This window comes from Poecilia latipinna, unplaced genomic scaffold (assembly GCF_001443285.1).
Source record: "Poecilia latipinna isolate Pla-1442-1.1 unplaced genomic scaffold, P_latipinna-1.0 Scaffold2087, whole genome shotgun sequence".
Classification (NCBI taxonomy): Eukaryota; Metazoa; Chordata; class Actinopteri; order Cyprinodontiformes; family Poeciliidae; genus Poecilia; species Poecilia latipinna.
In genome coordinates, this window is record NW_015114703.1 from 143,425 (window position 1) to 157,895 (window position 14,471).

The window sequence follows — 14,471 nt, forward strand, 5'->3', positions numbered from 1 at the left end:
AAGAATAATAAAAAAATGCTATGGAATGCATTCAGGTTGATGTATTACATTTAGGTCAAATACTATAAGATTTTTTATTTTGATGTTCATACATATATTTGTTTTTCTACATAAACTAAATCGCGTTGCCGTCCTCCTCGTTAAAACCACTCTGTCCGATCCTCATCTGATTTACATCGAGGCTACTGGGTCTCATTTTTCTGGACCAACACTGTTAGCACAAATTCTTGAAATTATTTAATTTAACAATAAATTTTAAAACCGATGATGAAAAGAATAACTATTTATTTATGCAATTAATTTAAAAAGTCTCAAAGTCAACCCCTTTTGTCTTTCCTTGTAATATTTTTTATCTATCTCAATTTTCGAGAGTAACATATAGAAAATCTAATAAACATAATTATAATAATGTCAAACACCATTTTAATAAAATACATTTCTTTTATGAAATTTGAGTGTTCTGTAACATTTTCCTTTTTTTCTTCGGTTATTAGACCATAATCAGACTTCCGGTTGGTAATAGGTCAGTCATTGGCAGAGTGGGCGGGACTAGAGAGTATAAATGTAGAGTCAGTTCTGCGATACCTCCTATTTGCTTCCAGCAGACAAAGAGACAGGCTCGCAAAATGAATAGAGTACATCGCAGAATGGATCTCATAACATTTTCTACTTTACTGCTGGCAATCAGTTTTTCTTTATGCAGAGGAGGTAAGAAAATGACTTTAAAATTAATTTCGTATGAATTTTAAGTTAGATACATTACTTTAGAACTAAGTTTTTTTTGTTTTAGATTAAAGTTTGATTCTCCAGTCTGTGTCTGAAAGATGTATTTGAAATGTTTAAAGTGCTTTCTAGGATATTGATCTTTATTTTGACTAAATGTCTCCGCTGTAGGTAACCCCTGCTGCTCAGAGCCATGCCAGAACAGGGGTGTGTGCACAGCGATGGGTTCAGAAAACTATGAATGTGACTGCACACGTACTGGTTTTTATGGACAAAACTGCACAACACGTAAGTATATAAAAAGAAACCCAGATTGTATTTCAAATTGTTACATTGGAGCTGCTGTTGACATCTTAACTCATCTTCCCCATTTCTGTCATCTGCAGCTGAGTTCCTCACTTGGATAAAAGTTTCCCTAAAGCCTTCGCCCAACACGGTGCACTACATCCTCACCCACTTCAAGGGTTTCTGGAACATCATCAACAGTATTTCATTTCTCAGAGATGCCATCATGAAATACGTCTTGACATGTAAGTCCTCTGCTTTTTACTCAGTGGAGAAATTAAGTAATTTATACAGAGACAAGTAATAGGTTTATGCAACATAAATGAATAATAAATAAATGTCCTTCCTCTTTCTAGCACGATCCCATATGATTGACAGTCCTCCTACTTACAACGCGGACTATGGATACAAAAGCTGGGAAGCCTATTCCAACCTATCCTACTACACTCGTGCCCTTCCTCCAGTTCCGGCGGACTGCCCAACCCCTATGGGAGTCGTAGGTGAGTTCACTTTCTGCGCTTCAGGAGAACCAGTTTTCTTAGATTCCTATTTAGAGCACAAGAGCATCCCGTTCCTATTACATCAGTGGAAGATCACAATAAAACCTTTTGTTTATCTGCTGGTGTGAGAGGAAACAGTCTTATGAATCGAGCCCAAACCTGTCCCAGCATGCAACAAAGAAAGCGTTTGCCCTGTAATCCTATCATAACAAGCCAGCTTCCTGCTGCACTTTGAGCTGATGTTTATCTTGTTGTTTTCAGGTAAAAAGGAGCTACCTGATGTAAAGGTTTTGGCGGAAAAGCTCTTGGTGAGGAGACGGTTTATTCCAGACCCGCAGGGTACCAGCTTGATGTTTGCATTCTTCGCGCAACACTTCACACACCAGTTCTTCAAGTCTGATATGAAGAACGGACCTGCTTTCACAGTGGCTAAAGGCCATGGGGTGAGTAGCCAAATCTAATTCAGAATAGATTATTAAACAAGAAGTCTTGTAAAAAAAAATTAAATCATGACCTGAAAATGTTTCCTTTGTTTAGGTTGATCTCGGCCACATTTATGGTGACAACCTGGAGAGGCAACATAAACTGAGGCTTTTCAAGGATGGAAAGCTTAAGTATCAGGTAAGAGCAGAGAGCCACATTTCATTAAGACGAAGGCTTCAAATGCACATCTGTGTCTCACGCTTCCTGTATGTCCTTCTTGTGTAACGCTACAGATTGTAAACGGAGAGGTGTACCCTCCGCTGGTTAAGGATGTTGGTGCTGAAATGCACTACCCGCCACACGTCCCAGACTCTCAGCGCTTCGCTGTTGGCCACGAGGCGTTCGGTCTGGTCCCAGGCCTCATGATGTACGCCACCATCTGGCTCCGTGAGCACAACCGGGTGTGTGACGTTTTGAAGGAAGTTCACCCAGACTGGGATGACGAAAGACTCTTTCAGACTTCTCGGCTCATCCTTATTGGTGAGAAATTTTGACTTCTGCAAACAGTTTTTAAAGATATTTCCTGCAACGGCGCCGTGGAGGCGGAATGACTGATATTAGTTTCGAGCAGGGGAAGTTGTGGTTTCAGCTTTGGTATTCCTTGAATAGAGCTATTGATGATAATCACAGGAATGTGTTTTGGCTTGGCAGTAATGAAATGTCAGTTTCCTTTTTGCAGCCGGTAGAGGAAATATTATATTTAAAATGCAAATTAAGCAGAAAAAAATTTGATTACATATTTGATCTCTGTAGGTGAGACCATCAAGATTGTGATCGAGGACTACGTGCAGCACCTGAGCGGTTATCACTTCAAACTGAAGTTTGACCCAGAGCTGCTCTTCAGCAAACGCTTCCAGTACCAAAACCGCATCGCATCCGAGTTCAACACACTTTACCACTGGCACCCTCTGATGCCTGACAGCTTCCACATCGAGGAGAGGGATTACAGCTACAAAGAGTTTGTCTTCAACACCACTGTGATGACCGAGCATGGCATCGGCAACCTGGTGGATTCATTCACCAAGCAGACTGCAGGACGGGTAAGGACTCTCAATGCAGCTGCAGGAACAGCCACATTTTAACCCCAACATGGCTCTAAAGCTTCATGACTTTAAACATTTTATTCCCTTGTAACAGGTTGCTGGTGGGCGGAACGTTCCGGGACCCATCTTGTACGTCGCCATCAAGTCCATCGAGAACAGCAGAAAGATGCGCTACCAATCCCTCAATGCCTACAGGAAGAGATTCTCCATGAAGCCCTACTCCTCGTTTGAAGACATGACAGGTGAGACAAATTCAACACCACCAACAAAGTCTGATACATGTAGGTGGAGCAGATGACGCAAAAGGATTAGCAGGAGATTATTATTGACTCTTCTACGTAATTCCAGACTCTCGCTGCTTTGTCTAATTGTCAAGAAGTTTGAAAAGCATACCTAAAACTACTGAACACAGCTCTCGACAGCGCTTTGGTATTATTAAGGACATGCTTTTGGACTTCCACCCCAGCAGTTTCGGAGGTTCAATGTTTATTTCCATGTCTGTAAGAGGCAGATGTTCATTACATCCTGGCATAATGTAAGCAGATTGTCATTACAAAGAGCAAAGATGTAAACTTACAAGGGAGACCAGCAGCTCCAGGGAGGGATAGGAAAACTACCCCAAGATGTATTAAGAGGCTATTGAGGAAAAGGTTAGATGTGAGGAGACAAAGGAAAGATCAAGTTGGAAAGTTAAGAAGTGGTGCAAGTGAGACGAGCCAGACTGAACCACAAGCTAAAACTGTTTATCTTCTTCTCTACAGGAGACAAAGAAATGGCCGCCATACTGGAAGAGCTGTACGGTGACGTCGACGCTGTGGAGCTCTACCCCGGCCTGCTTGTGGAGAAGCCCCGGCCGAACGCCATTTTTGGGGAGACGATGGTGGAGATGGGGGCTCCTTTCTCCCTCAAAGGCCTGATGGGGAATCCCATTTGCTCGCCAGAGTACTGGAAGCCCAGCACCTTTGGAGGCTCAGTCGGCTTTGACATCGTCAACACCGCCTCCCTGCAGAGGCTGGTTTGCAACAACGTTCAAGGCCCCTGTCCCGTGGCGTCCTTTTATGTGCCTGACATCAAAGAGACCGGATCCATGACCATCAACTCGAGCACGTCGCAGTCGCGCGGCAGTAACCCCAACCCCACAGTTATTCTGAAAGAAAGGACTTCTGAGCTCTAAATACTCAGTTCAAAAGAAAATATGTTATTTAATATTTATTGTGTATTTATGTTTTTTATTTATTCATCTTTTCTCCACCAATGTGTTAATTTATTAAGTGCCTTAAGTTATTTTTGTAATTTAAAAAGAATTAATAACTTCATTGACACCTAATACTTGAAGTGGTAGACTTTCAGCCTCAGTCGTACTTATTGTATTTCTATTGTTTCATGAGGATAATTTCTGTAGATTTGCACACATATGACTAAAACTGGAAGCCTACATGGTTATACTCACCATGACTTATTTATAGCTCCGATGCATTTCTATTTTTTCTACTAATTCACAGATTTATTTTTTTAATAAAAGAAAACTTGGACTGTTATGTGAGTATATGTGCAGAATGTGTGTTTATATGTGTCTAAACTGCAGAAATATTCAAATGAAATATTGTCAATTCTGTAATATGACTTACAAGCATTATATGATATGTTGTTTGAATTGAATAAACTCTGACAGAACTGGAAGATTTTTTGTATTTCCTTTCTGACTACTTTAAACTTAAAGCACACATTTTCAAATTCTTGAAACTTCTTGTTTCAAGAATTTTTTAGGCCTGTTTGCAATCATTTAAATGTATTAATCAGCCTACCAATGAAAAAAAGAAAACACACCCTTTGTTGTTGCTGCTTATTTCTCTAGATAACTAACTTGATGTTTTTGAGCCTCAAGTACAGCTCCATCCAAAATTACTGCCACACCTGGAAGATAAACGTAAAAAATTTTAAAATAAATTGTCCCTCCAGTCAGATTTAGTCCTCACCATTTTCACTTGTTTTAAACTTTTTATTTCTTGCTCTGGCTGTGCAATTTTAGGCAAGTATCTACTTTTGGTAGCCCTTTCCTGAATTCTGATCATCAACATGCATTTCGTTCTTAAATCGCACATTCTCATGTACTCGTCCCCATTTTAATCGGACACAGTCCACAGAACAAAAAACAGGATTCTGACTCTTGCAGAGTAGTTTTTGCATTGGCAATACTTTACAAATGTATATCCCACCTCACAGCTTTCTTTTGTCTTTGCTTTTATTTCCCATTTACATGTTTCAAATCATTAAGCTGAGTTAAATTTTAGCAACCAGATCCCAAATTGTCATGGGAATTAATTTCACAAATACAAGAAGAGGTCAAACAGTGACAAAAGGACATAGTTCTGCTTTCCTGTTATGAAATATTCAGTCAGCTGTGCTTCACAAGGTCAAGAACTTTGACATTCACACTTTACAAGAAGTGAAGTTGCCATTCACACTAAACATATATATATAAATATAAACACCCTATCTGTTCTCATGAAAATGGGAACAACAATGTAATTATTAATCTGAGTTGTTTACCTTTAAATGGCACCGAACAAAGCAAACACCTGACTGATCATTTTATTGGTGAATGTTTCACCTCTTCAGTATTGTACTTCTGCTCCTGAGCTCTTTTAGCAGGAGAATAAATGTGACTGATATGAAAGCTCCAGTGAGCTTTAATAAACCAGCAGTAGTACTCTGAGTATTCTGTGCAGGATTTACTCAGCCTACGCTCACATTTTTGTGCAGCTACAAGAGCTTTCACATCTCAACAGAACAGATAAAACATGTAGAAGCTTGTCTGACCCAACGAGATTTATGCCAAGGCAGCGCAGATAAGTAACGAGATGAAATGGTTCAGGTGGCTTCAGTGCATTTCTCTTAAACTTTTATGTTTTTTTGAGATTTACTGGCTTATTTCATAAACTCTTCAGTGTTTAAAGATGACATTTCCTTACATTGTGTGTAATGAAAGAGAAATAGGGAAATTATCACACAAAATGTGGCATTATTATGGTTTCCAGCAGTCAACATTTCTGGGAAAAGGTTCTGGAGGAAAAAACTGCTTTACTGTAATTGATGTAAGAAAAACCACCCATTCTGAAAACATACACCGAGCCTCTGCTGGAAGAGATACAGCAAGTGGGTGGAGGATAAAGTCTCCAGAGGACCCTGTCCAAGTCAAACACGGTGACAAAAATGCTGATGTGACAGGCAGCATGGCGTCGTGAATCAGCTCGCCAGCACTAGACATCATCCTCTCTAACCTCAATAGAAAGTTTTCCATCGCATTTCTCACAAAAGAATCAGCTTCCACATCCAAATGAAAACACACCCACATGCAGAACTAAGAGCATTGTATTAATTAAGTCATGTGCATCAGTTGTCATCTCAGCTCATCCTCATAAAGAGTTGCTTCTCCATCACATAATGTTTGGCTCGGGATATCCCGCTGGAAGAACTTGGCCTATCACAGCACGAAAACGACCTGATTGTGTGGGGGCATTATTAGTTAGTTGTTATTTCCTCACTGTCTGATGCCAGGGCATGACTGTGACTATTATTGTTTGGTTGTACGTCAATGTGTGGCCTGCTCAGATCCTGCTTTATGAGATCGGGCATGGGGAACCCATCTTGCTTTGTGTGGATCTAATGAGCATGAACAGAACGTGGGCCCGAGTGCAGGAGATGATCAGGACAGCTCAGCATGTTTTTTGTCCTTCTCACTGCTCGGGAGCCAGACTTACAGTGGGAGTGGGACCACCACCAGAATTACGTGACACCTTGCAAGTGGTGCAGCGTAGGTCAGCTGGAAAGTGGTGCAAAGGCACAAAGGAAATGTGGCTCTGAATTGTCGTGAATTAAATTAGTTTTTCTAGAAGTCCCTCAAAACTCACGTCGAACCTGAGCAATCAAGTGAAAAACTATTATAAATCAGTTAAAACTTGACTTGACATTTATAGGCAGCAACAGTTTCTTCTCTAAAGTCAGTGCTGATGTGTTTTCTGCTAGCACATTGAGTTAACACACACCGTTTGTTAATCTCATACTTATATCCGAAGCACCTTGCTGCTATTTTCCCTCCTAAATCCTATTTAAGCTGCAACAATGATGTGGTCAGAATTTATTCCATTGTTGTACTGTATATTTTTCCTTTTAATCACAGACTTTTCCACCCAAATGTAAAAGGGAAGGTGAGGACTTTAAATATTCTCTGAACATCTAAACACACATAACTCACACTTCCTGTAAAAGCTATAAAAATTACCATAAAAATCTAGAAAAATCATTGTGAGGTTTAACACAAATCAGTTATAAAATGGACACTGAATTTTTTTAACCTTCACTTTGAATACCTTGGTTTGTACAGTACAAAGTATGTTAAAAAAAATGTATAAACTCAAATAAAAGCAAACTGATCATATGACTTGTTAGGGTTCTATTTTCAATGTTGGTGTAAGACTCAACAATCCTGCTCCTTAGCTGCAGGGAACATCCTCATGTCATTCTTTCTTAATGATGGAGGTTTTGCTTCAGGGTTTGACGCATCCCAGCTAATAACACGTTTGTCATACCTCAACTAGAAACAAACCGTTGAGGTAATGGTGACAGGAAACGAGCCTGGGGCTGATGAGGGGGGAATTCAAGGCTAAGTGAAAACTACCAACAAATAGTTTTAATGTTTTATTAGGTTTGGCCTGTTAAAATTCATAAAATGTTACCATGGTTATTGACAAAACTTTGTAGGTAGTTGTGGGTTTACCCATAAACATGTCAGGTGGTTTGTGGACACGTGAGTCCACAGTCAGTTCTCACATCAGGTAATAAAAAGACGGATTAAAAAAGAAAAGCAGTCTATGAAATATGACGCAGAGGAAGAAATGTCAGACTTTGATTTTAAAAAAAGTTTTTATTCACACGGCTTTGTTACAGAAAACGCCTAAAACAAGAAGCGGTTCCTTCAGAAAGTTCAGGAAAAAGCCAGAGAAAGAGAAATTTCCTCCAACAATAAGGTATTGTGTGCCAAGGAGGAAGAGATCTAAAAATTGATTACTACTTTTTCTGTTTTATTGACTCCTGACAATAACGACCTTAAGGGAATCAGGTTAATAACATACTCTACCAAATTAAAAAGCAAACAAGGAAGCATGTGTATCAAGAATAGAGACAAATGATAGAAAACGTAAATAATTCAAACATTAAAACACTTTTTCCTTATCCTCATTCCAATGTCACCACTTCATCCATCGGCGACTTTCGGTGTGAGATACTTTTTCATTTACAATCCAGATGTTACACATGATGACTGCAGTTCAGAAGCACATAGAAACTGCCAAAGCAATGAGCAATGCGTTCAATTTCAACATCACTTCTCACACCAAAATTACCTTAATAGGATCTATCCTGACCTAAGAAACTGTAAACATTACAATGTCTTGGGTGGCATGGGGGCTCTGTGTTTTATTAGTCACAAATTTAATGTCCACTATCTAACGACCATTGATAAGTAGAGGACAAAAGACGGGGCGTGAGACCCTTCACACCCCCAAAGGGAAAAATTAAACAAATTAAAGAGATTCAGTTTTCAGTAAATAACGGTTTGGGTATCACTTCCTTACTCAAAACCATTTAAAATATTTTATTTTCATAGTTTTAATTTCAGAAACTGACAGGGTGTGGGTGGTGTCTGATAGCATTTGACACTGATTCTTTGCCAAGAAGTCTGTGGTGCCGATACAAAACAGAGAGAAACATTTCATGACTGCCAATGATGTCTGTAAAGGTATTCAAAAGCTTGCACACACCTTCTGGCACAAATAACACAGTTTCCGAATGACAATTAATGTCTGTCATTACTTTGGTGTCTTTTAGACATTACTTCAATTGTATGATCCATTTTGGGGTCAAAGTTCAACTATAGCACTGATGGCCTCTCATTTGCAAAACAAAGAGTTCGAATGTGACTCAGTGACAGGAAGCCCTTCACCACCATGTTTAACAGCTGGTTAAACTGACGATATTCTGTTTGGTTTTCTTCATTCAATCGCCTATAATTTGAGCCAAACTAAACTTAAGTCAAGCTGCCATGTTGTTTTTTTCCTCGAGGAGTTTTTCTCCAGAGGATCATTTTTAATAAATGTACAATCTTTTTCTAATCATCCTGTCTTTAACTGAGACTTGAAGAGTCTGAAATTGGTATGTTTTGGCTCTTAGGATTTAAGCACTTTGAGTTTTGTGGTTTGTCTTTACATCCCTTCTTGTGTTTCTGTGTTGTAGCTTTGTATTTTGTATTTAGTCTTTTTAGGCGTAATGGGGGGGTTACATCTTGTTTAAGATATTTAGTCAGATCCCTGTGTTTTCATTGTGTCATTTTATTTCAATAAGTCATTCCTCTCAATATGTTCACTCTGTTCTCTCTTCCTCCCCTCTTCACTAACAACCACGTTTTCTTTATCTAGTAATTGTCACCTATGTTAGGTTCAATCACTTGTCAGTTTGATTCTACTCAAATTGTTCCAACCTCAAGTTATTTCAAAAATGTCATTGAAGCACTTTCAGCCTACAGCAACAATAGCTTTCAAAGATTCTTTCTGACGTCTTTCCAGCTTGACATTTTATTCAATACCAGTAAACTGAAATGCCTTTGGCTTGTGTAGAGGTGTTCCAACTTGCTGATGAATTAATGAAATGAATTTGATTACTTTCACTTCCCTGAAGCTTTACATCATAATTCTAAGGAAGTTTTGAAGGCGTTCATTTTTTTTGCCTGAATTTGCTGACAGTCTTATTTCTGAGTAAATCATTGATCCTCCATTGGTTAAACAAGCATCCTTAAAACTGTTCATAAGCTTCATCTCTACCAGCATCTTTACAAAGTTAAGGTTTTTTTCCACGAAACATTCAGGCTACAGTTGAAAAGGTCCGCTGTTTACAATACGCTTCAAGCGTCCAGTTTTTAAGAGTTTGAACACTAAAACATCTTCAAAATGTAAGCTGCTTGTGGAGTTGCGTGTAACACAGTAAACAATATTGTTTATATATCAAAATGTGTTACGTAAGATAAAGAGACACAGAAAAACCTAAAACAGTCACAAGTCAACATGAGATTACATCGACAATATAGTTGCTCGTCCATCAGACACACTCTCTCTCATCACTCTAATATGTTAAACACGGCCATCCAGGCATGTGCAGAGGGGTGCGTCGGGGGGGTTGAGCCCCTGCCCCTCCAAAGGTCTCTGCATGGCCCTGCAGCCATCTATGGAAAGAAGATTCAACAGACGAAATAGCGTGCCAGAAATGTTGGGAGAGATACCGTTTATCAGGTTTCACTGTCTGAGCTGCACGGAAAACTAATAAGAATATATTTAGAAATCCTCAGGAGAAGTTTAGTTTTTTTGGATACTAATTAGTGTTGCTTTGTTGGGAGAAGACAACATTTTTCCGTTCATTGCCTCCTGCATACCAGTGATAGGCTTAAGATAGATTTGATGAAATAACAGCACAGTTTATTTATTGTAAAATAACTTTGGAAAACTAGCACTTCCTTAAGAATATAAATTTCTTATGAAGTTAAGGTTTACCCAACTTTTTATGCATTAAAAAAAATAAACCAATGTCTAAAATAGTAACACCACAAATGTTGGTTAAACATTTGTGGTGTTGGTCTTTTACATAGTACAAAGACCATTTGTTGACTTTACCAATCTCGACTCTCCTCTTAAATAACTGACATGGCTCTGTATTTACCTTTTGTAAAACTTTAGTAGACAGGAGTGTTACTGATTTTTATAATCTAGGTGTTGAAACAGGTGGCGTAGTTTGTGTTTGCTCTCACAGCTTCTGAATCAGGGACGTTTCTGTGTGAGCTGGGCAGGTATTTTATTCAAAAACTTTGCATGTGAAGCTTATTGTTGATTCTGAATTCCCCCTAATGTGTGAAATTACAGCCACGGTTTCAGGTCCTGATATTGGTAATGTGGCTCTTCACCCAGGAGTCCTTCTGTGTGAGGGGCAGCACATGTACTTAGACAAAATGTGTTTGTTATGCTTCGTTTATTGATCATTTAGCTGTGAATGAGACTGTGGGGCATCATAACCATAAACCATGTGTGAATACACACCTTGTATTCACACAGCCCAGATTAAATATTTAACCCAAACTAAATATTTGACCCAAAGTAAAATATTTCCAAATGAACGTCTTAATCCTTGGGTACACTCTTTCAAATTAAAATGTTGTGAATGATGTGATTCATAAAGAAAGACTAACACCTGTTATCAGTCACATTTTGGTATCTGTGTTGATCAGTTAGTCTGTTCATCAGACATGGTGACTAATGCCAAAACACAATTGTAAAATGACATCTGTTAGATTTTGTCCCTTTCCCATATTAGTAATAGGATGTCTCAGGGACATATTTAAGGTGTCAGTCAAAGGCCTTTCACAATTTAAGCAAATTTTTCCATGTAATATCTACCTTTTCAGTTGCTGTAAAACTATTGCATGGGAGTAAAAATGGTGAGTGAACAAAAACCTTAATGTGTAATTTGTTTTGTGAAAAGGTTCATTCCAGACAGGAACTCCTCTTGTAATGTTTGCGTGATAAAATATTTCCAGAAAACTCTTAATTAATTTCATTTGGGTAAATAAAAAGAAGTATGAATCTCAATCAAAGAGCTCTCTGAATCAGAGGGAGGACAGAGGTATTATTTGGCAGGACATTCACAGAACACCCAGAGGAGAACATTCAGTAAAACAACATCTAATTGGTGTTGAGATTCTGCACGTAGCAGCTGATGAACAATGTTGTGAATGTGGGTTAAACAAGGTGACATTTTCTCCCACATTTAAACTGAAGCTCTGTGAGAAATACACTTAATTTAATGCCAGAGACAAAATTTTTAAGTTTTTGTGAAGACTTAATGCTAAAAAGTAGAGAATTTCAATAAAAGAGATACAAAAATATAAGTATCAGACTCAAATAATAATGTTTTTTATTTGACTAAACCACATCGCAAAGAATATAATATGATCAAAAAGTTAATTTATTCCAGTAATCCTTCAGTGTTATATACATTTATTTTATAATGGAGAATATATAAAACCAAAAATAAAAATATAACATGAAACCTATAAAATTAATGACACAGTAACACGTAGTTGTGACATTGTCATGATCAAGGTAGTCATGAGGAAATCATTGTGAAACACGCGTTGCCACTCTCCACAATACCACAAGGCAAAAGACATCTGCTAATGATATGCTTAGTAATGGAAAATTTAGTGGAAGGAAAAACATAAAGTCACATAAAGTCACAGCCTTGGAAAGACTGTGGACTCATAAGTTTTGGAGTTATTCACAAGGTGTGAAGTGCAGCTTCAGTCACAGCTCTAACAGGACCTTGATAACAGAGTTTGGGGATTTTTACTCTTCTTCTCATTGTGTGTGGTGTCCACCCTTGTTTGTTACAGTTCCAGTTGTTTTTATTATTCTGACCAGGGCAAGTTTAGGCCAGCTGTAATTTCTCAGCTTATGAAGATCAGCATATATTTCCCTCACTTGAACGCTACATTCTCTTGTGTTTCCCTTTACTCACTCGGTGTGAAACTATTATTACACTTTCATAGAAAAACTTTTTTTTCTTTTAAGGGTTTTGTTGGCTCGAGTGGCCTTTATTTGAAAGTAGTTTGGTAGGAAAGAGGGTTATAAGAGAAGTGGAAGACATGTGGCAAATGTCATCAGGCCAGGAATTGAACCTGCAACCATTGGCATGAGGACTAAAGCCTCAATACATGGGTTGTGCTTTGCCCCTGCGCCCCCACAGCACCCATTAGAAAAACGTTTTGATTAGTTTTTAGTGCTACCATTAATAACCTGCAGGTGGTTTCCTCATTCCTATTCATTTGACGTGATGGAAAGTAAAGCTTAACATGGCTGGCACGAGATAAGCTTCACAGATAAGTTGTGGTTTAATGATTTTCACACTACATTCCCCAAAACCTCTCAGGCAACGCAGTGACGCAGCCTCACTCTCATTAAATGGAAAGGCACCCGATGTTTAAGGTGGACGAAAGTGGAATCGGATTGATATGATTATAATGTCTTATTTTATTTACCGCAAAACCTTTATTTTCACTTATCAAAGAGCTTAAGATGTGTAGGTTAGAGATTGTGAAGGTTGGTATGTTTTAGGTTTGCTCTTTCTTTGGTTGGTTCTCTTGGTTGTGCAAACCTTATCTCTGTTCTCTTGTTCCTGTTTATCATTAGTTGTGTTTATTTCCAGTAAAATTATGCAAACCAGGTTCTGCAGTTCATTGTTTGCAGATAAATTTCCCCTTTAGTTCAGTTTTCCTCCCTCTGGCTCCTCCTTTGTCACTATCTACGTAGTTAGACCCTGATGCTCAGTTTATACTCCCTGTTACTGTTCTGCTCATGTTGCCTCACATCCAGTGGAATTTCAGTGGAAATTTTCAGTTTGATGTTTTCTATATTCACTTATTGTCTTAGTTAATTATAGTCCCCTACAAACTGAATTCGTGAACGTGTCTTTATTGTGTGCAATATGTCTCCTCTTTCAGTGAGTCACAGTCTGAACATTCAACGTAAAAACCTGAAATGTTGAACCTGTTAAAGTTCAAATGCCTGAGTCATGCTGCACATCAATCTCTAAATGTTAATGTTCGCACAAATTGGATCCCGTGCTTTGTCTAAATCCAGCAGTAAAAGAAGAAAAACTCTTCCAATTTGGTGAACAGATGAATAACAGAATTTCCAGGCAAGGTTGCTTTGTCACGAATTGAAAGGAATTCATGACAAACCATGACAGGAAGTAAGCAGAATCATTTGAATTGAAAAAAAATGATAAATAAATAAAAAAATCTTACATTAAACAGAGAAGAACCCAAGAGTGTGACATGGGACACCAAGCCAAAAAACGAAATTTTTTTAATAAGAAAAAAAAAAAGCATCTCTATTTTAGATTTTTCCAAAATATTTTTCCATCAATCCTTCCAGAGTCCTCTAAATGTTGTAACAAATATTGTGCACAATCTACTGCGTATATGGGTAGCAGTCATTAGTTTCTACTTTTACTTTTGTTTTCCGATACGTAGGAGCCTTTTATCAACTTCCTTAATTTCATTGATAGTGTAATTCTAGCACACACACGTAAAAAATTGCTTGTCAACTAAGATGAGACACAATCCTCATTTCCGCATTGATACATCTTCCTAAGAATATCTGTGAAGTGTCTGATAGCATATTAGCTTTCATTATGTCTCAGGAGGAGATTTCAATGACACAGGGATTCACTAGAGTGACTAAGAAGGAAAGTTATGGATGGCCAACAGTGTTTACAGACAGTCAAAGCAACAGCCATATTTGGGAAGTGTGAGCCTGCAGAGAAGGAAGTCCATGGT

General features: G+C 38.3%; 1 protein-coding gene across 1 annotated transcript; it reads left to right on the forward strand.

The window, feature by feature from the left end:
• The first annotated feature begins 566 nt into the window (after positions 1-566).
• ptgs2b (prostaglandin-endoperoxide synthase 2b) lies at positions 567-4,714 on the forward strand. The gene is made up of 10 exons (XM_015016985.1): positions 567-708; positions 895-1,011; positions 1,110-1,253; positions 1,365-1,508; positions 1,770-1,951; positions 2,046-2,129; positions 2,225-2,471; positions 2,745-3,031; positions 3,129-3,276; positions 3,796-4,714. The coding sequence occupies exons 1-10, from the start codon at positions 627-629 to the stop codon at positions 4,206-4,208; spliced, it is 1,848 nt and encodes a 615-aa protein (XP_014872471.1). The 5' UTR covers positions 567-626; the 3' UTR covers positions 4,209-4,714.
• Positions 4,715-14,471: the final 9,757 nt, after the last annotated feature.